Here is an 18,628-nt window from a genome sequence, read left to right as displayed (position 1 = left end):
AAAGGTGCCAACAGAACAAACCTCTGAGACTTAAGTCCTCTGTCCAGAGTAGATGCAACGTGGCCAGGAGCCAGCTTAAGCTTCCCCCTTATGCCATCCTCCCAGTGGGCGAGGACCCCACCCAGCAGAGAGCAATCTCTATGGCCGAGTCAACACTTGGCCTCTGTACTGTCAACAAGTCAGTTAGTGCCAGTCATGGTGAATTATTTTTACAATGGGGACTCTCGGAAACTGGACTGAGACCCACAAAATATCAGTTCGATGGTAGGTACTTTCAGCCCCTATGAACTGGTGACAAAGAGATGAAAGGCACCATCCTACATGCGCACAGATTATTTTTTTAAACCAAAGCTCCTACAGCAACAACCCATTTATTTTGATAGCCGAGTGTTACAACACACTGCTTGTACAAACAGATGGTTCTAGCGTGTGAATCCTTCCTCTCTGCCGACAGCGTCTCTCTGGGATTTGCAAGAAGGAGTTGTGCAATGAGCTGTAATCTCTTCACCAAGGCGGGGACATGGGTTGGGGATTCTGGAGATAGGACATCACCACAGCAGAGATAGACAACCTGAATCCAGAGGAAGAAAAATCAATCATTTTAAAAAACAACCAACCATGAGGTTTTTTTATTATTTCAATATCCACCGTCATGTCTGGGTCTTGTACAGCATTAGCATGTTGGTGAACAATTCCCAGGGATTCCAAAGTACTTGCTTTCTCACCCATGCATACGAGGATTGCTCACCCACCCGGAAATGGAGCCATCTCTACAGTGGAAGGGAGCAGCTGCTTAATGTCAAACACTGTACAGTAACTCCCCACTTAACGTCCTCTCGCTTAACGTTGTTTCAACCTTACGTCCCTGCTCAATTACAGAACATGCTCCATTTAAAGTTGTGCATTGCTTCGCTATAACGTCATTTGGCTACCTGCTTTGTCCACAGCTGGCAGCTCCCCATCAGCTCCTCTACGCCCCGCCCCCCATAGCGCCTCCCGCCCACTGGCAGATCCCGTGTATCAGCACCTTTCCCCTCCTCCCCAGGCTTCCTGCCCACGGCAATCAGCTGGCTTGCAGCATTCAGGAGGCAGGGGAGGGAGGGGGAGCCTGCGCGCCAAGTCCTCGCTCCTCCCTCACGAGCAGGAAGCAGGGGAGGGAGGGAGGAGGAGGGAGGACGTGGCATGCGAAGTAAAGGGGGAGGAGGGGGGGAAGAAGAGGTGAGTTAAGGGTGGGGACTTGGGGGAAGGGGTGGACCGAGGGTTGAGCCCCCCACCCCTGGTTCTTGCAGAGTAGAGGAAGCTGCCACTGCTGGTGCACAACAAGCTTCTCCTAGCCTACAGCACCTTCAGCCTCCTTGCCTGCCTCATTGTCTCCAGTGCCAGTGGGCTGTCCCTGTGTGGGGTAAAGTGAGGGCACCTCCCAACTATAGTACTGTACTGTACAGCAAAAAAAAAATTTCCCTGGAACCTAACCCCCCATTTACATTCATTCTTCTGGGGAAATTGGATTCGCTTAACATTCGCTTCACTTAATGTCACATTTTTCAGGAACATAACTACAACGTTAAGTGTGGAGTTACTGTACCAGTTTTTGACGAGATTTTTCATCCAACTGGAACTGCAGCGTAGGTATTTAAGGAAACAGACTGTAGATTCCAGAGTTGGGAATTGGTCAGGACATGGGTTCACAGCTCAGCTTTTAGGAAAAGATGCCATGGAATTTAATACCCAAGAACAAATGAGACCTTGGTTTTGGATCTCATTCAAATGATGGCACCTCCAACAGACCAGCCCTCTATCACCAAAGCACCATGCTGGGGCGCTGGTTCATTGCTGACTAGGATGAAGAGTGCTCCGTACTAATCACCAACACCATTTTATCCCCATTTTACAGATGGAGAAACCATGGCAGCAGGAAAGTGTCAAAGTGTAAAATCATGCAGTATTAGTGGCAGAGTTGGGTACAGAACCCAGAAGTTCTGGCTTCTACTCCTCTGCTCTAACCACAACACGGACAGGCAGGCACATTTGGATGTATGTTTTCCATTCACATGGTGAGTCAATGAGACGGTAAAAGGAAGACAATGACTCACATGAAGCTGCTCATCATCTGTTTGGTGTCCTCTGAGCTTCTGGAGTTGGCAAAGCTAATGAACGAGCAATAGACAGCAATCCAAGCACACCACTTCAGCTAGAAACACAGAGGAACTAATGTGAGAGCCTCAAAGTGGGCACTTATGGGATCTCTCAGGATCTTCAATATCTAATAATACTGGGCAAGTCCCAGAGCTCTTTAAAACATTCATTAAACAAAGATCACAACCCCTGCTCCCTTGTGAAGTTAGTTAGTTTCAGTACCATTTCAATGACTCGCCCAAAGGCACACAGCGAGTCAGTAGCAGAGCTAGGAAGAGGAACCCAAAGTCCTGGCTCCCAGTCCCCTAATTTAACCAATAGGACACACTCCCTCCTCCAGCCAGGAAGAGACCACAAGAGCCTTGACTCCCAGTTCCCTTTTCTACCCACTAAATACTCAGCCTGGAACAGAAGTTGACTCTTTCTCTTCCAATTCTATTTCAGTGCAATGGCTTAGACCACTCTAGGTCTCCCCCTCATCCATCCCCCAAATCATTTAACATAGGGAGGCTCTGGAATCCCTGTCACTGGAGGTTTTTAAGAGCAGGTTAGGCAAACATTTGTCAGGGATGGTCTTGGCATACTTAATCCTGCCTCAGTGGGCTGGGGGGACATGCACAAAGCGGGAGGGTCTTGGAGCCCAGGCTCCCACCTGAGCGGGAACGTCTGCACTCCTATTCTTAGCCCTGCGGCTGAGCCAACTGATCTGGTTCTGAGACTCGGTGCCGTGGGATTTTCTTTGCAATTCAGATAGACACTAGGTGATCTCCTGAGGTCCCTCCTTGCCCAGCATTTCTAGGATTCTGTGAAAGAGCAGCCAGTTGGTTAAGGGAACAGGCACGGTGAGGCTATGGAGTGCTGCAACGCCCAGCTGCACAGATGTCCTTTATAATAAAGAGCAGGCATCTCATGTTTGCGTCACCCTAGAAGGCATCTTATCTATGCAAGAGCTAATGTTCATGCCTTTCCTGCGCACCTTAAGCATTAAGCCGCACATGCTGAAAATCATCCCCAGCAGGTTCATGTAATCTGGAGTGGGATCTTCCAGCGTGGGGTTGTTCTCTGTAGACGGAGGCTTGTACCTACAAAGCAAGCGTGAAATGGCATGTTAGGAGAGAGAGGAGGGAGTGTTAACTCACGCTTGGAAACTATTAGCCCTCTTCTCCATAGGTAACGTGAAGATAAACAGGGATCTGCAGGGGTGCGGAATGGGATAAGGGGCCTTTCATCTCCAGGTCACTGGTATCAGGCCAGCCCTAGCTTAAGCAGACTGGGTGGCTCAGGATGGGGATAAGGAATCAGACATGGGGGCTTTCTCATCTAGAGCAGTGGTTCATATCCACCCCCAGGCCTGAGCAGCTTAGTACACCAGGGAATGAGATGTGGAGCCTTTCACCTCCATTAACCAGGTCTAATGCAGGTAGAGAGGGACTTAAAGTCAGTCCCAACTGAGGTCAGTTCATGGGAAATGAGGTGGCAGGTTTCCGGTTGGTTGTGATTGGTGAAAGGGGTGGTGGTGTCTTGGGAACAAGAATAACCTGGGGTGAGAGATGCCAGTATCTCCACTTCCCTGCTCTCCGCCATAACCCTCTGACAACTGGCCAGATTCCTGCCACCCACCCCTCGGGGTCCCGCTGGGCAATCCCACCGGACACAGACCCCGCGGCGATCACCCACCCCTCGGGGTCCCGCTGGGCAACCCCACCGGACACAGACCCCGCGGCGATCACCCGCCCCTCGGGGTCCCGCTGGCCAACCCCACCGGACACAGACCCCGCGGCGATCACCCACCCCTCGGGGTCCCGCTGGCCAACCCCACCGGACACAGACCCCGCGGCGATCACCCGCCCCTCGGGGTCCCGCTGGCCAACCCCACCGGACACAGACCCCGCGGCGATCACCCGCCCCTCGGGGTCCCGCTGGCCAACCCCACCGGACACAGACCCCGCGGCGATCACCCGCCCCTCGGGGTCCCGCTGGCCAACCCCACCGGACACAGACCCCGCGGCGATCACCCGCCCCTCGGGGTCCCGCTGGGCAACCCCACCGGACACAGACCCCGCGGCGATCACCCGCCCCTCGGGGTCCCGCTGGCCAACCCCACCGGACACAGACCCCGCGGCGATCACCCGCCCCTCGGGGTCCCGCTGGCCAACCCCACCGGACACAGACCCCGCGGCGATCACCCCTTCCCATTTAACAGGAGAATTTGCCCTGCCCCAAGGCTTTGGCTGTCAAGGGGCTGCCATGTGGAGCTCGCTGGCCGCTCGTCCCTCGGGGGCACGCTCCAGCCTTCCCTATGGGGCAGCGCCGTGGCCTCACGACGGGGCCCCAGGGCTGCCAGGCTCAGGGGTTCTCACACCTCTGTCCTGGTGACCCCCTGTCACGGAGCAAGCCTCGGAGTGCGACCCCCGCGCTGGAAACACCGTTTATCTGTTGAACCCCGTTATAAATGCTGGAGGCCCGGTGGGGGGGAGCTGACAGCTCGCGCCCCGCCCCGTGTAATAACCCCCCGTTTGAGACCCCCTGACCCGCACCCCCCCACCCGTCCCGGCCCGGCCCGGCCCGCTCACCTCAGCACCTTGTTGGGCCGCCGGGGGTCGCTCATGCTGTTGCCGGACATTTGCTCCCGGGGGGCGCGGATCGGTGTAACACCCCGCGGCCCGCAGCAATGGTTCCGGGATACCCCCCGCCCCCCGCGCCTGGCCGGGGCGAGCCGGTCCCCGAGCCTGGCCCCACGGCGGGCGGGGGACGAGGCGGGGCCGACAACGAGCCCTGCACCCCGCGGCGGGTCCCGCTGGGAGCAGGTGGGGCCAAGCGGGGCGGAACCAAGGGAGCCGGAACCTGCGGGGCCAGGGGACGGGAATGGGAGGCGGACACAGAGGCCCCTCTCCCCGGTGCTGCGTGGGGGAGAGGAAGCAAAGGGGGGGCCTGGGGCTGGGGGGTGAGTGAGACTGATGGGCTGGGGAGGGCTCTGGGGGCTCGGGAGCGTATAGGGGGATGATTGAGCCTTAATAGGCTGGGGAGGCTACGGGGGTTGGAAGGAGACTAAGGAACTGGGGGCTGTAGGGGGCTCTGTAGGCGCAAGGCTGGGGAGGCCACGGGGGTCTCTGCAAGAGCTGGGTTGAAGGGCGCTGCACACAGCTCTATAGGGGATGGCTCCAAATGTCTGCAGCTCCATAAGGCTCCCTGGGTCTTAATAGGATGACCTCTGTGTCCCCAACCGCGCATCGAACCCAGCCACGGCCTAGATCTAGCGGGGGTTGGATTTTCCCTTTCCCTGCCTCCTGTGGCAGCAACAGGCACCAAATCACTTTCCTGTTGTTTCCTTAGCCAGGGCGGCACCAACCGCTTCCCCGAGCTTGTGAGCGAGTGCCTCCGGCCCCCAGGGAGACATCCCTAAAGCTGGAGTGTGGTGAGAGATTTGTAACCCGCCCCAGCTGACCCCTGTTGTGTCTCGTCCCCCCACCCCCATGCTTACAGAGTCCAGATCTCCCAGATTTAGCCACCATAGGTACAGGCCGCTTGGGTCCCATCATGGCGTTTCCTGAACCGAAGCCCAAGAAGCCAGAGCTGCCAAAGAAGCTGGTGCAGAATCTGGAGTGCAAACAGGGAGCGGTCAGGGCAGTGAGGTTTAATGGTGAGTGTGTCCTCACGGGCCCTGTGAAGTGAGTCAGTGGGGTCTAGTGGGTTGAAATGAGGGCCAGCACTCCTGGATTCTGTTCTCAGCTCTGGGAGGGGAGTGAGGTCTAGTGGTTAGAGCAACGAAGTCAGACCTGTGCGGGGCGTTTCGAGCCCTGTTGATGCCAGCAGATGTCAAAGAGTTCAGACTGTTAATGTGTTGCTTATTGTTGTGTCCTGGTGGGAATGAGGATGTGTCTTAGTGGAGATCTGCCCTTAGTTTCTTCCATCGTTTGGGGGTTGGCTTGGAGGGGGCAGCTGGGAGATCATGCATGGGACTAGCAGGGAGCCATGCGGAGCAAGAGGACAGCAGGGAGAAGAGCACTGCTGTGGGGTGGAAATGCTGGATGTGGGGTTAGTGCCCCTGTGGGTTACGCTGTCCCTTTGCATCATTCTCCATCCCGTCTCCTGCAGTGGACGGAAATTACTGTCTCACCTGCGGAAGCGACAAGTCCCTGAAGCTGTGGAACCCCCACAAGGGGACCCTCCTGAAGACCTACAGCGGCCATGGCTACGAAGTGTTGGACGCGGCTGGGTAAGGGCAGGGGACGGACTCTACTTCTCTCGTAACCCAAGGCACTTCAGGATCAAAACCACTGTAGAGTGTTTGGCACGCAAGTGGTTAACGCAGGTGGGGAAGGGTATTGGCAGAGTGAGGACTCTGGGGTTCTATCCCCAGCTTTGGGAGGGAGTGGTTTTTAGTGGGTTGCGTAGGAGGGACACTGCTGGGAGTCAGGACTCCTGGGTTCTATTATGTCACTGATATGCTGTGTGGAATGTGTCGTGCCCCCCCCCCATTGTGCCTCAGTTTCCCCCATCCGTAAAACGGGGACAGCTACGCTGACATGCCAAAGGGATGCAAAGCCTCATAGATGCACATCTGTAACCTCCCCCTGAGGGGTTGGATCCCAAGATAACACCTAACCTTGTCTCTCTGCTTCCCCCACAGTTCCTTCGATAACAGCCAGCTCTGCTCCTGCGGGGCCGACAAAACAGTCGTCCTGTGGGACGTAGCCAGCGGGCAGGTGATCCGCAAGTTCAGAGGTCACGCAGGGGTGAGGCCCATTTGGTTACTGCAGTGCTGCCCGGGTTGGGGGGTGCTGCAGGCTGATGTCAGCTGGCCTGTACGTGTGGGGAATGACTTGGCTGGGTGTGGGGAGCGGCCAGCCAAGGCCCAGCTACTCTGTCCCTACAGTTGCAGCTGGCTGCCCCATCACTTATTACATCAGGCCAGGGAGGCTCCCTTGCTCTCAGCCAGTGGGTGTGACAGATGGCGACCATAACCCTTTGTGCTACCAGGGTGGGGACTGAATCGAGGTGGTGCTGCCTAGGGAGCGCATAGACAGGTGCAGCAACTAAGTGTGGGCAAGGGGGGAGGGTTTTAGGATGGTGAAGCAGCTCAGGGTTACATTGAGTTGCTTGTAGGGAGCATTGGGAGGGGAGATGTGGGGGCTGTGGGGAAGCTGCAGTCAGGTTCAGGAGGGGCTGAGGGGATCAGTGTGGCTTGGGGGAGATGCTAAGGAGCTGGGGTGATTGCTCGGGGGATGGCCCAGGAACTGCAGGGAGAGCACTCGAGGGCCACGCACCGTGTGCTGAACTTGGCCCCGGTTGTCCTTCCTGACCTGTCTCTCCATCCACAGAAGGTGAACTGCGTGCAGTTCAACGAGGAGGCCACCGTGATCCTGTCGGGTAAGCAGACCGGCTCCGAATCCCCAGCTGACTCATTGCGAGTCCTTCAGGAACTCCGTGGACTGGCAGGGCTAGATCCGGCCAGGCTGTTACTCTGAATCTGCTCTGTGCTCTCCTAGGCTCAATTGATTCCAGCGTCCGCTGCTGGGACTGCCGCTCACGCAGACCCGACCCAATCCAGATCCTGGACGAAGCCAAGGACGGGGTGTCCAGCCTGAAAGTGTCGGATTACGAGATCCTCTCTGGGTGAGGGGCGCTGCGTCAGGGAGGGGGCCGTAGACCCAAGTGTGAGTTAGAAGAGCCAGAGCCCCCAGGACCCAGACCAAACAGCCTTCATCAGGGTAGGGAGAGGCAGGTAACCTCCCCCACCAGGGATGTGCCGTCTCACGTTTGACCCTTGTGGGTTGCCATATTCGGGAATGGAGCTGATTCAGGGGCTTGACTCCCCCCTTCTCCAGCTATATTCCCAGGAGCTGCCCTGGGAGCACCCCAGCTGGGCCTGGGCAGTGTGTGTGTTGGAGGACTGGGCATCACATCCTCTGTACTTGCCCTGTAACCCCTCCCCCGTTGCCCCCCCAGCTCCGTGGATGGCCGCGTCCGGCGCTACGACCTGCGTGCAGGGGAGCTGTACTCGGATTACATTGGAAGTAAGTGAGAGAAAACAGCTACCGCTGGGAGCCCTAGCCACGGAGCCAAGGCCAGAAGGGGGCGTGACTGCCTCCATAGCACAGGCCAGAGAACGTCCCTGGGTTCAGTCCTGCTTGTAGGAGACATCCCACCAGGACTTAAAGTTGCCAGGGACAGAGAATCCCCCAAAAGCGCCGCATGCAGTCTGGGCAGGAATGTCCCAGTGGGATTAAGATCCCCCCCACTGCTGACTAAGGTGTACTTGTGGCACCTTAGAGACTAACCAATTTATTTGAGCATAAGCTTCCGTGAGCTACAGCTCACTTCATCGGATCACTCTCCTTACAATGTGTATGATAATCAAGTTGGGCCATTTCCAGCACAAATCCAGGTTTCTGCCCCCCTCCTCCCCCCACACACACAAACCCACTCTCCTGTTGGTAATAGCTTTGGAAATGGCCCAACTTGATTATCATACACATTGTAAGGAGAGTGATCACTTTAGATAAGCTATTACCAGCAGGAGAGTGGGGTGGGAGGAGGTATTTTTTCATGCTTTGTGTGTATAAAAAGATCTTCTACACTTTCCACGGTATGCATCTGATGAAGTGAGCTGTAGCTCACGAAAGCTCATGCTCAAATAAATTGGTTAGTCTCTAAGGTGCCACAAGTCCTCCTGTTCTTTTTGCGAATACAGACTAACACGGCTGTTACTCTGAAACCTGCCACTGCTGACTGACACCAAGTGCCATGGGGGAGGGGAGGTTGGCTTGGCTTGGCTGATTAAGGGTTAGGGAATGGCCTCTAGGGGGCGCCAGTTCCAATGTTGCTCCAATGTGGGCACTAGACTGTCAGGGAATGTGACACAGGGACCTTCCCCTCTAGGGGCGCTGGTTCCGATCCAGCCCTAGGGCAGGCTGGGTGGAGGTTGGGGGAAATGGGATGCTGGCTCTGATGCGGCCCCTAGGCAGGGGGTGGCTGGCTTGAGAGGTAGGCGAATGAGTCACTGGCTCTGATCCAGACCTGGCTCAGCTTTTACCCAGCACCCCCCTCTGTGCCAACTCCCGGTTTCCATCAGCTCCAGCATCTGCTGCTTTGTCCTTGCAGGTCCTGTCACCAGCGTGTGTTTCAGCAAGGACGGGCAGTGCACGCTGGCTGCCAGCCTGGACTCCACCCTGCGCCTGCTGGACAAAGACACCGGGGAGCTGCTGGGAGAGTACGTGACCCCCTCGCCTTCTGGCCGGGAGCAGTTGGATGCGCATCTTAGGGCACACTTCCCCTCCCCAGGCGCAGAGCTGGGGCTTAACACAGGGGCTCAGCCAGTCCTAGGATCCTTGTTGCACAAGAGTCTCACGCTTGCTCTCTCTGGGGCAACCACTCTCTGAGTCTGGGGTCTTAGACTCCCCTCCCCCCCGCTGCAGCCTCCCAGCCAAACCCCTCAGGCCCAGCTCCTCAAAGGTGTTTAAACACCTGCCTCACTGAAATCCAGGGCCCCAGGAGGGGCCGCTCACTGCCCTAGGGCCCTGTACACAAGGAAAGGTGGCTTCAGGCCAGCCTGGGGCACGGCCCGTGGTGTAATCCAGCTGGGGTACAGCAGGAGGGGTTCCCCATTCTCCCCCATGCAGACCCTGTCTGGTGTGTTCCGCTCTAGATACACCGGCCACAAGAACACGGCCTACAAGCTGGATTGCTGCCTGAGCGAGAAGGACACGCACGTAGCCAGCTGCTCGGAGGATGGGAAGGTGTATTTCTGGGACCTGGTTGAGGTGAGGGGGTGCTGCACAGGGCAAGTCTAGCTTGCAGTGGGTAGAGGCCCCACTCCTTGCCCTCGGCATCGGGCCCCTCCTTTCCTAGCCACTCTCACTGGGGGCCTTTCTATCCCCCGCAGGGCTCCCTGATGCTGAGCCTGCCTGTCGGCAGAGGTGTGGTCCAGTCCCTGTCCTTCCACCCCAGCGAGCCTGGCCTGCTCACCGCCACCGAGGGGCATGTGCAGTTCTGGAGAGAGGAGTCCCACATGGCAGAGAAGCAGCTGCCAGGCTGTTGAGCTGCAGCATTAGGCGTCCCGCCGTCCAATCACACACGGACTCAGCTTTGGGGCAGCTGCTTTATTGAGCCATGTCTCCGAGTCGGGGCGGCCGGGACTCTACAGACTCTGTGGGGGAGCAGCAGCAGCGAGCCCCAGAGCAGCGCATGCAGGAGTGGGGTGAGCCTGCCTTCTTGCCCTACGCAGCAGCTCAGACCCCAGCCATGCAGGAGTCGTGGGCCTGCCCAGCACCGATCTACCAACCAGTGACCCTACAGTCCCCATCTAACCGCCTGGCCCCCCACTATCACCCCACACTCCAGGGGGTGGCTGGACACAGCCCCAGCTGGCTCAGAGGGCCTGAGAGACTTCAGAAGATACTAGGGGCTAACATTAATGGGGAGGCACCCCCCAAGGGCTCTGACCATCCTCCGTCTGGAACTTTGTTTTTTTAAAACTTCCTCAAAATCCATCCCCCAGGGCCTGGGCCCGGCTACTGCTGCCAGGCGTCCTTTCCATCGGTCAAGTACCCCGCAGTGACCCCACTGCTTCAGCCTCAGCTGCCCCGGTCCGTTCCAGGGAGGGCACGACCAGCGCCCCCTGAGGAAACTGACACCTGGGCACCAGGTCCAGACAGGAGCTAAACTCTGGTTTCCCTGCTGCACAGACGCTGCTCTTGAAGAGCAGCGGCCAGTAAATCGCTCCTGGGCAGGGGCCGGAGCTCAGCCCTGCCGGGCGGTTCTCTCTCCGCTGCAGAAGGGGGTATTCCAAGCGCAGGTTAGAACAGCAGGCACCTGGCCTCTCCCCACGGGGGCACAGCTCACATCCCCCCCAGGCTGCCCTTGCGACTGTGCTCAGTTAACCTGCGCTCAGGGCGTTCTCCCCTCTGGGTCGCGGGGCGCGGAACACGCAGCAGGGCAGGTTTAACGCAGCTCAGCCGCTGATGTATGAGGGGAGCTGGGGGTGAGCTGCTAACCTCCATTGAAAGCTGGCCAGCCAGATCTTCGCTGCTGGTTTCAGCTGAGGTTAACACCTGGGGTAGGGCAGATGTCCTGACCAGGTGGGATGGGAACACGGGGGTTCTTTCCCAAAAGCCGAATAATAAAATCGTGTTTGTTAAAACTTGCCATGCATCAGCAGGCCCGGGCCCAGGCCTGGCCATGCTGCCTCCAGCCACCCAAAGCATCCAAATCAGTAAATAAACAACTGGAAGGAAGAACAGGTCCCAGCATGAGTCCATGGGGCCCAAGGTGGATGTGGGTACGGCGGTCCGCAGGTGCCAGGTTCTGCCAACGCCCCAATGCACTGAGCATCACAGCCCCTGAGGGCGGGCAAGGCTACCCCCATTCTACCGGGGGAGGGGGGGTCAGGGGTCACCCAACGAGTCAGCGGCAGAGCTGGGACTCGAACCCAGGAGTCCTGATGCTCAGGCACGCCCCAGCCCTTGTGAATTTGGAAGCAGGGTGTTACAGAGAGGGATGGGGATAAAGCCAGACACTCCCCCACTTCCCTGGGATCCCAGGGCAAGCCCAGCACAGCCACAGGGCAGAGGCAGGGGGAGGTGCAGTGTCTGGTGATGGGTGGGGGTATGAACCTATTTGCTCCTGGGGCCTAGGACTCGACTCCCCTCCCACTCCAGACTCCCCACGCTGCATCCCAGGCCGGGGCTCTGCTGGGCCAGGGGTCTCAGTCATGCTGCTTCTCGGAGCCGAAGGTGCTGGCTTTCTGGGCGAAGGTCTCGGCCACCAGCAGCGGGAAAACCAGGGAGGCGTCGGCATAAACCTGCCACCAGGAGAGCGAGCGGGGATGTGAGTGCAGGCACCCAGATCCTATACCCCCGCCATGCCCCCATCCCCCAATCCCTCCAGCTCCCCATCCCCCAACACGGCCCACACCTCCACCCTCCAGCTCTCCATGCCCACCTTTACTGGCTTGGCGTCTATGCGGATCTTCCCCCAGGACACCGCCTCGTCTGGCCGCGCCCCCGAGTCGGAGCCGTCGAACTCCTGTGCAGTGTTAACGTAGACGGCGTAGTCGGCTCCGTTTCTCTGCAAGGCGGAGAGCGAGGGAGTGTGACACCAAGGCGGGTTTCTCCCAGCCCGCTCCCCCAAGCATGACGGGGAGGGAATGTGCCGTTTGAGGTTATAAATTTAATCCCCAAATAAAATGTTGGACCTAAAACTACAGCACCGCTCTTAGATACACCTAGGTTAACACACATGAGCCCAACGGGGGGAGCAGGCGCGGCGGCCGGGCAGGTGGGCCCACCCGAGCCCAGTCAGCAGGGACACACCCACCCACCCACCCTCCCAGGCCACAGCCCGAGCCCTCCCTCACCATCAGGTTGGCGTTGGCGATGTGGTGCTTGACAAGCCCCCCTCCCAGGATGATCATGCCTGTCTTCTTGGCGAAGATGGCCTGGGTGTTGATTAGCCGGAGATCTGCCGAGAGAAAGAGACCATGGTGACTCCCTTTTTCCTGCCACCCTCTCCCAGGAATAGGACCCAGGAGTCCTGCCCTGTCCCCTCCCCTGCCTTAACCATTAAATCCTACTGCCCTCCCCGAGCTGGGCTAGAACCCAGAAGCCCCTCTGTGCCTTGTCTGCGGTGGGAGGTCTCAGCAGGGGGACAATCTATATGCTCTTCGGTAATGCAGAGAGGGTTCCCAAGAGCTAAGTATGAAGGGGGTCCCCCCCACTAGGAATCTCCCCAGCACTGCAGGCAGGGGGCCTGCGATTCCTGCCCAGTCTAAGCCAGGGGGCTGGGAAGGGTGTGCTACACAGAAAGGACCATGCCTAGGGGGAGGGAGACAATCACCTTCCACGATGTCCAGCACCAAACCCGGGTTCTTGTAGGAGTGGAAGAAGATCATGTCCCCCAGGGATCCGTCCGTCAGGGCCGGGCTCAGCACCGGGATGTTGTTCTGCAAAGGGGCACGAGTGGGGCAGGGAGTGTGGGGTGGGGCAGATGAGATGGGAGGGGGAGTTTGCATTAGATCCCCTGTAGAAATTAACTGGGAGTGTGGGAGGTAAAGCAACAGCCTTGTGGGGGAGAGTCTCCCTCAAAGTAGTGTTTGAGGAGGAGCAGGGCCACTATATTATGGTAGAGCCTAGACCCCCGCCATGCCAGGTGCTGCGCGGACCCCCCCAAACCTTTCCCTGACCGAGATCAGGGCCCCCGGTCATGTCAGGTACTGTGTGGACATATAGCAAGAGATGGTCCCTGCCCTCAAAGAGCTCACAATCTGAAGAGACAAAGGGTAGGAAGGGAAACTGAGGCACAGAAAGGGGAAGGGACTTGCCCAAGGCCACCCAGCAGGCCAGTGGCAGAGCTGGGAACAGACCCCAGCTCTCCCAGTCTGGCCCAGCACTCACCCCACTGGGAAACGCTGCTGGTGGATTTGCCCCCCCAGGTTGAAGCCCCAGGGAACAGCCTGCTGATCCCCGCCCCAGACCAGGTGGGACCCAGGGGGCCATCATTATCTAGCCTGCTCTTAAAGGGGCAGCGCTCCAACCAGCTGGTCACCCAGGCTCTCCCAGAGAGGGACTCAGGGGTGGGGGGGGGATGGCAGTGTGGTTCAGCTAACAATCAATCCTAGCCCAGAAAGGGTTAGCCAGAACCCCAATGGGGAAATGAACAGGACCTCCCGCCCACCCAAATTTCTCCCTCACCCCAACTGACCTTCTGTGCCCAGTAATAGACCGATTCAGGGTTGTTTATTTCCTTGCCCAGCCGTGCGATCATCTTGGACGGTGTCCATTTCACAGCCTGCAGGACCCAGGGGTCAAAGCTGTGGTGAAACCCCACTCTCCTGCCTGGGCGACGCAACCCGACCTCCGCCCCCAGCTCAGAGGGAGTTATCGAGGTTCACGGGCTCATCCTCACAGCTCTCCCCGTTACGGTACGGATAGGGAAACTGAGGCACAGAGGGAAGTGACTCTCCCAAGGAGTAAAACCCAAGAGTCTTGACTCCCAGTGCCCACCCACCCTCTGCTCAACTCACTAGACCCCCAACTCCATTCCCAGAGTCAGGGATAGAACCCAGGCATCCTGACTCCCAGCCCCCCTTTCTCTAACCACTCCCCTCCCATCTACACATGCCAAGTATTTTGGCGAGGCGGGAGGATGTTGGGGGTGTTCAGTAGGGATCAGGTCAGAGACTTTCCCAGCATCCTACAGGCCCAGCACCATCCCTCCCCTGGGACACGGCCTCCCCTGATGCTTCCCCCACCCCCTATCTCTCACCTCCATGTTCTGCTCAGCGACCATCTGATCCAGGATGGGCATAAGCCAGTCTTCAAACTTGCAGTAGTTGTCGTTGGGCACCAGCAGGTTCCCGATCCTGGAGAGAAACAAGCAGGTTCAGCCCCCGGCCCCCTCAAAACCAGCTGGATTCAGCCTCTCCACGAGCCCCACTCTGCCCCAAGGAACAGGGACACAGCTGGCATTTCCTGATCCCCACAGATGCCCAGGGGAGCAGAGAGGATCCTGGCGGAGTGGCTGGGAGCAGGAAATGGAGCCTTTCACCTCTAGAGCATCAGTTCCTGACCCCCAGCCTCCCCACTCTCCTCCCTAGATCCCACTCTTCTCCCAAACCAGGGACAGAACCCAGGAGTCCTGGCTCCCATTCGCCCCCTACTCTAACCACTAAATCCCACTCCCCTCCCAGAGAACCCAGGAGTGCGCCCTCCTGGCTAGACCGGAGCAGCCCCCCTGGCCCCCCTGTACCTGTTGATCCCGCTCTGCCGAAGCTCCTTCCCCCGCAGGCTGAACTCCCCCACGTAGGTAGGTGCCAGGCATTTGATGAGATCCTCTTCCACGCCGCCTGCTGTAGTGACCAGCACATCCACCTGCGCGGCACAGGGACCCCGGCCTGTCAGAACCCCCCTGCTCTGGGGCCCCAGTGCTGGGAGCCCCCAGCTGAAGGGGCAGGGGGGTGGCCGCTGTTCGGGTGTTAGAGCCCAGCACTGGGTTAAGGAGGGATGTGGCAGCAGCCTGGGTGTCAGAGCCTGGCACCGGGAGGGGCCCTCAGGGACACAGGTGCTCAGTGCCAAGGGAGCACAAGGGACACTGGGGGGGGGGGCAGTGCTCAGCGACCGGGTGGGGGGGGCATACCATGTTGTGCTGCACCAGGTAGCGGATGGTCTCGCGGATGCCCGAGCTGATGAGGTTGGAGGTGTAGCCCAGGAAGATGGTGCAGCCCGAGGGCTGCCGGCGGCAGGGGTTCAGGTGGGCGCGGGTCTCCTCCTCCTCGCCCAGCGGCTCCAGCTTCGCCGCGATCTGGGAACCGGAGCAGCCACATGTCAGGGGCACCCGGTCTGGCGGGTCGGGGCACTCACCCCCCCTACAGGTGCCCAAGCTACCGGCCCCCTATCCTCTGGCTCTCCTGTTAGCAGCCTCAAGGAGCAAAAGGGACATGGAGAAACTGAGGCACAGAGTGGGGCAGTGGCTTGCCCGCAGCAGAGAGGTACAGAACCCAGGAGTCCTGACTCCCAGCCCCCATCGTCCTGCTCTAACCACTCGACCCCACTCCCCTCCCAGAGCCAGGGTGGAACCCAGGCGTCCCGGCTCCCAGCCCCCCTCACCATCCTGTTGATCTCCTGCACGGCCTGCCCGAAGCTGGTGGCCTGGAAGCCGGTGGTGAGGTAGGACTGGAGCAGGGCGCGGTGATCCAGCCCGCGGTCGAAGTCGTAGCCCCGCACCTGCAGGCTCTCCTCGGGCAGCCCGGCGCTGGGCTTCAGCACGGCCGCCACGGCCGCGGCCGGGAACCGCTCCCCGGGGCTCTCCATGGGGCCGGGGAGAGACAGGGCGGGTCACGGGCCGGGGCGAGCCCCGCCCGCCCCCCTTTCCGAGCTCCGCCCCCGAGCGAGCCCCGCCCCTCTTTCCGAGCCCCGCCCCCGAGCGAGCCCCGCCCGCCCTCCTTTCCGAGCCCCGCCCCCGAGCGAGCCCCCCCCCGCCCGCCCCCCTTTCCGAGCTCCGCCCCCGAGCGAGCCCCGCCCCCCTTTCCGAGCTCCGCCCCCGAGCGAGCCCCGCCCCTCTTTCCGAGCTCCGCTCCCGAGCGAGCCCCGCCTGCCCCCCTTTCCGAGCTCCGCCCCCAAGCGAGCCCCGCCCGCCCCCCTTTCCGAGCTCCCCCCCAGCGAGTCCCGCCCCTTTCCGAGCTCCGCCCCCAAGCGAGCCCCGCCCGCCCCCCTTTCCGAGCTCCCCCCAGCGAGTCCCTCCCCTCTTTCCGAGCTCCGCCCCCGAGCGAGCCTCGCCCGCCCCCCTTTCCGAGCTCCCCCCCCAGCGAGCCCCGCCCCCTTTCCGAGCCCCGCCCTCCCCGCTCTAAGCTCCGCCCCCGAGCGAGCCCGAGCCCCACCCCCGCTCCAGGCCCCCGGGGAGCGCCACAGAAACCCCGCCCCAGCCCCCGGCCCGGCTCGTACCGGCGCCTCAGGCCCCCGCTAGCCCCGACGCCGGACTGCTGCGCCTGGCCGCCGCCATGTTGACCCCGGCCAGCTACGGCAGCGCCGCTGGGTCACGCGTGCGCCTCGGGGCGGAGCGCGTCCGTACTGCTGGACGCTGCCACCTTGCCCCTCAACTTCCGCAGCGCTGGAACCGTACGCGTGGGAGCCGCCATCTTGAACAGAAGCCGGTTACGGCGGCCCTCAAGGGTCAAGTGTTCTCCAACTCCAAGAGCCTCCTAGCTTAGAGCATCTGCAGAGGTTTCCAATGGGCCAGTCTCAGGCCCGACAAGGAGCAGCCCCCTACCCCGGTCCACAGTACACCCCTATACAGGTGCCCTATACCTAGAGTTGCCAACCTCCAGGATTGTCCTGGAGTCTCCAGGAATTAAAGATGAATCTTTCATTAAAGAGTATGTTGTGATGAAACCTCCAGGAATAAATCCAACCAAAATTGGCAACCCTATCTATACCAGACCAGGCCAGGCAAATCAGATCAGCTTCCCCTCGTGTGGACGCAGGTCTGGCACTACTCTTCCTGTATGGGAAGGGGAATAAGCTACACCAGCATAAGGCACCTTTATCCCAGTGTAACTGTGTCGACTCTAGGGGTTGTCCCATTTAGGTCATCTGGGGGACAGAACCAGCATCCTGTGCGTGTAAATGCATGAGCTGTTCCTACCTGTAGCTCACGAAAGCTCATGCTCAAATAAATGGGTTAGTCTCTAAGGTGCCACAAGTCCTCCTGTTCTTATTGCGGATACCGACTAACACGGCTGTTACTCTGAGACCCAGGCCCTGAGTCAGCAGCCAGCACCACACCGGGCTAAGTGGCTCCTGAAGCACATACCGGAGTCTGTTCCCTCTGAAAGGCAGCATGGCAAAGCAGCCCAGTTCTGTGCCCAGCTCTGCCGGCTGTGAGCGCAGACCAGCTCTCTGTTCTGGGGACCTGTACTCTGGGAACCATCAGCTCCAAGCTGGGCTTTCACAGCACAGAGACGGCCAGGAGGCATACGTGGTGAATAGTGAGGGTAATTAAACACAGGAACACTTTGCCAAGGGTCCTGGTGGAGTCTCCATCCCTGACAGTGTTTAAATGAAGATGGGATGTTTTTCTAGACAATCCACTGTCCTTCAAATGGGAATTGAATCCTACCAGGGAAATCCCATGGCCGGTTAGACAGGGGGTCAGACTAGCTGATCACGCCGGTCCCCTTGGAATCTATGAACTAAGCCCGGCAATCCTGCGCTGGCTGGAACATGTCCCGTCATCCTGAGGCTGCCTGCAGCCAGGGTCGAAGGGCTCATTGCTCAAGCTCTGTTCACGGGAGCGGGCAACACCACACGTGCTACCCCTGCTCCCTTGAGCCACAAAAACGGGGGCAGGCTGTATCGCCTCCACCGCCCCAGCTTCTTTCATCTCTAGGTAGGCTCTTCTACTGCGCCCCATCATGGTGGTATTGAAGTTGCCCCTCTTCCTGGTTCCTCTCCCCCCACCTCTGCCCCTTTACCACCCACCATCACCAGCCGGCGCCCCCTGCCCGCCTGCCACTCTCCGGTGGGGCTGAGGTGTGGGGAGCAGTGGATGCGAGTCCCAGTCGCGTGCTGAGCTGCAGCCATGTGAGGCCCAGCCTGGACAGATCGGGTGTCCTGCTACCCAGGCCCCATGAGCAGACTTCTCCCCGCGCCCCAGCTCGCCTTTACGCCAACAGCCATGACCCCCGGGGCCCCAAGTTGGGGACACGGGTGAATCTCACCCATCCAGATGGGCAGGATGCCCGGTCAAAGGGAAGTCTGTCTTCAAAGCAGAGTGACCGCCGCTGACCTACAACCCTGTCTGCCAACCTCTGGGGGTGCCCTGCAGTCTGGAGGTGGGACAAGGCAGGATATCATGGCTGGTGGAGACCCCGGAAAGCCAGGGTTCAGGGTCCCTGCACAACCACCCCCTTTTCCCAGCTGCAAGGCCCAAGATCCAGCGAGGGACCCCCCCACATTCCTGCCCCATGTCAACATGGGAATGGGGAGGTGCTACAGCC

General features: G+C 59.5%; 3 protein-coding genes across 6 annotated transcripts; 1 reads left to right on the top strand and 2 right to left on the bottom strand.

The window, feature by feature from the left end:
• Positions 1–332: 332 nt before the first annotated feature.
• Positions 333–4,937, bottom strand: WDR83OS (WD repeat domain 83 opposite strand). Of its 2 annotated transcripts, XM_073318902.1 has the most exons (4): positions 4,710–4,893; positions 3,113–3,218; positions 2,094–2,191; positions 356–571 (listed from the first exon to the last, which is right to left on the bottom strand). In XM_073318902.1, exons 1-4 carry the CDS (start codon positions 4,757–4,759, stop codon positions 505–507), a joined length of 321 nt encoding a protein of 106 aa, XP_073175003.1. In that variant the 5' UTR covers positions 4,760–4,893; the 3' UTR covers positions 356–504. The 2 variants fall into 2 exon arrangements, with proteins under 2 accessions (XP_073175002.1, XP_073175003.1); XM_073318901.1 differs by lacking the exon at positions 2,094–2,191 and having other exon boundaries at positions 333–571; positions 4,710–4,937.
• LOC140900913 (WD repeat domain-containing protein 83-like) lies at positions 4,843–11,375 on the top strand. Of its 3 annotated transcripts, none has more exons than XM_073318899.1 (10): positions 4,843–4,943; positions 5,620–5,776; positions 6,232–6,352; positions 6,767–6,872; positions 7,458–7,506; positions 7,626–7,752; positions 8,086–8,153; positions 9,241–9,349; positions 9,785–9,899; positions 10,022–11,375. In XM_073318899.1, exons 2-10 carry the CDS (start codon positions 5,674–5,676, stop codon positions 10,175–10,177), a joined length of 954 nt encoding a protein of 317 aa, XP_073175000.1. In that variant the 5' UTR covers positions 4,843–4,943; positions 5,620–5,673; the 3' UTR covers positions 10,178–11,375. The 3 variants fall into 3 exon arrangements, with proteins under 3 accessions (XP_073175000.1, XP_073174999.1, XP_073175001.1); XM_073318898.1 differs by lacking the exon at positions 4,843–4,943 and adding an exon at positions 4,998–5,080; XM_073318900.1 differs by lacking the exon at positions 4,843–4,943 and adding an exon at positions 5,021–5,033.
• DHPS (deoxyhypusine synthase) lies at positions 10,224–16,018 on the bottom strand. The gene is made up of 9 exons (XM_073318896.1): positions 15,741–16,018; positions 15,271–15,435; positions 14,884–15,005; positions 14,401–14,497; positions 13,837–13,923; positions 12,973–13,078; positions 12,494–12,597; positions 12,079–12,204; positions 10,224–11,938 (listed from the first exon to the last, which is right to left on the bottom strand). Exons 1-9 carry the CDS (start codon positions 15,942–15,944, stop codon positions 11,843–11,845), a joined length of 1,107 nt encoding a protein of 368 aa, XP_073174997.1. The 5' UTR covers positions 15,945–16,018; the 3' UTR covers positions 10,224–11,842.
• Between the last annotated feature and the right edge of the window lie 2,610 nt (positions 16,019–18,628).

This window comes from Lepidochelys kempii, chromosome 20, assembly GCF_965140265.1.
Source record: "Lepidochelys kempii isolate rLepKem1 chromosome 20, rLepKem1.hap2, whole genome shotgun sequence".
NCBI lineage: Eukaryota > Metazoa > Chordata > Testudines > Cheloniidae > Lepidochelys > Lepidochelys kempii.
This window is presented reverse-complemented; position numbering and strand designations above follow the sequence as displayed.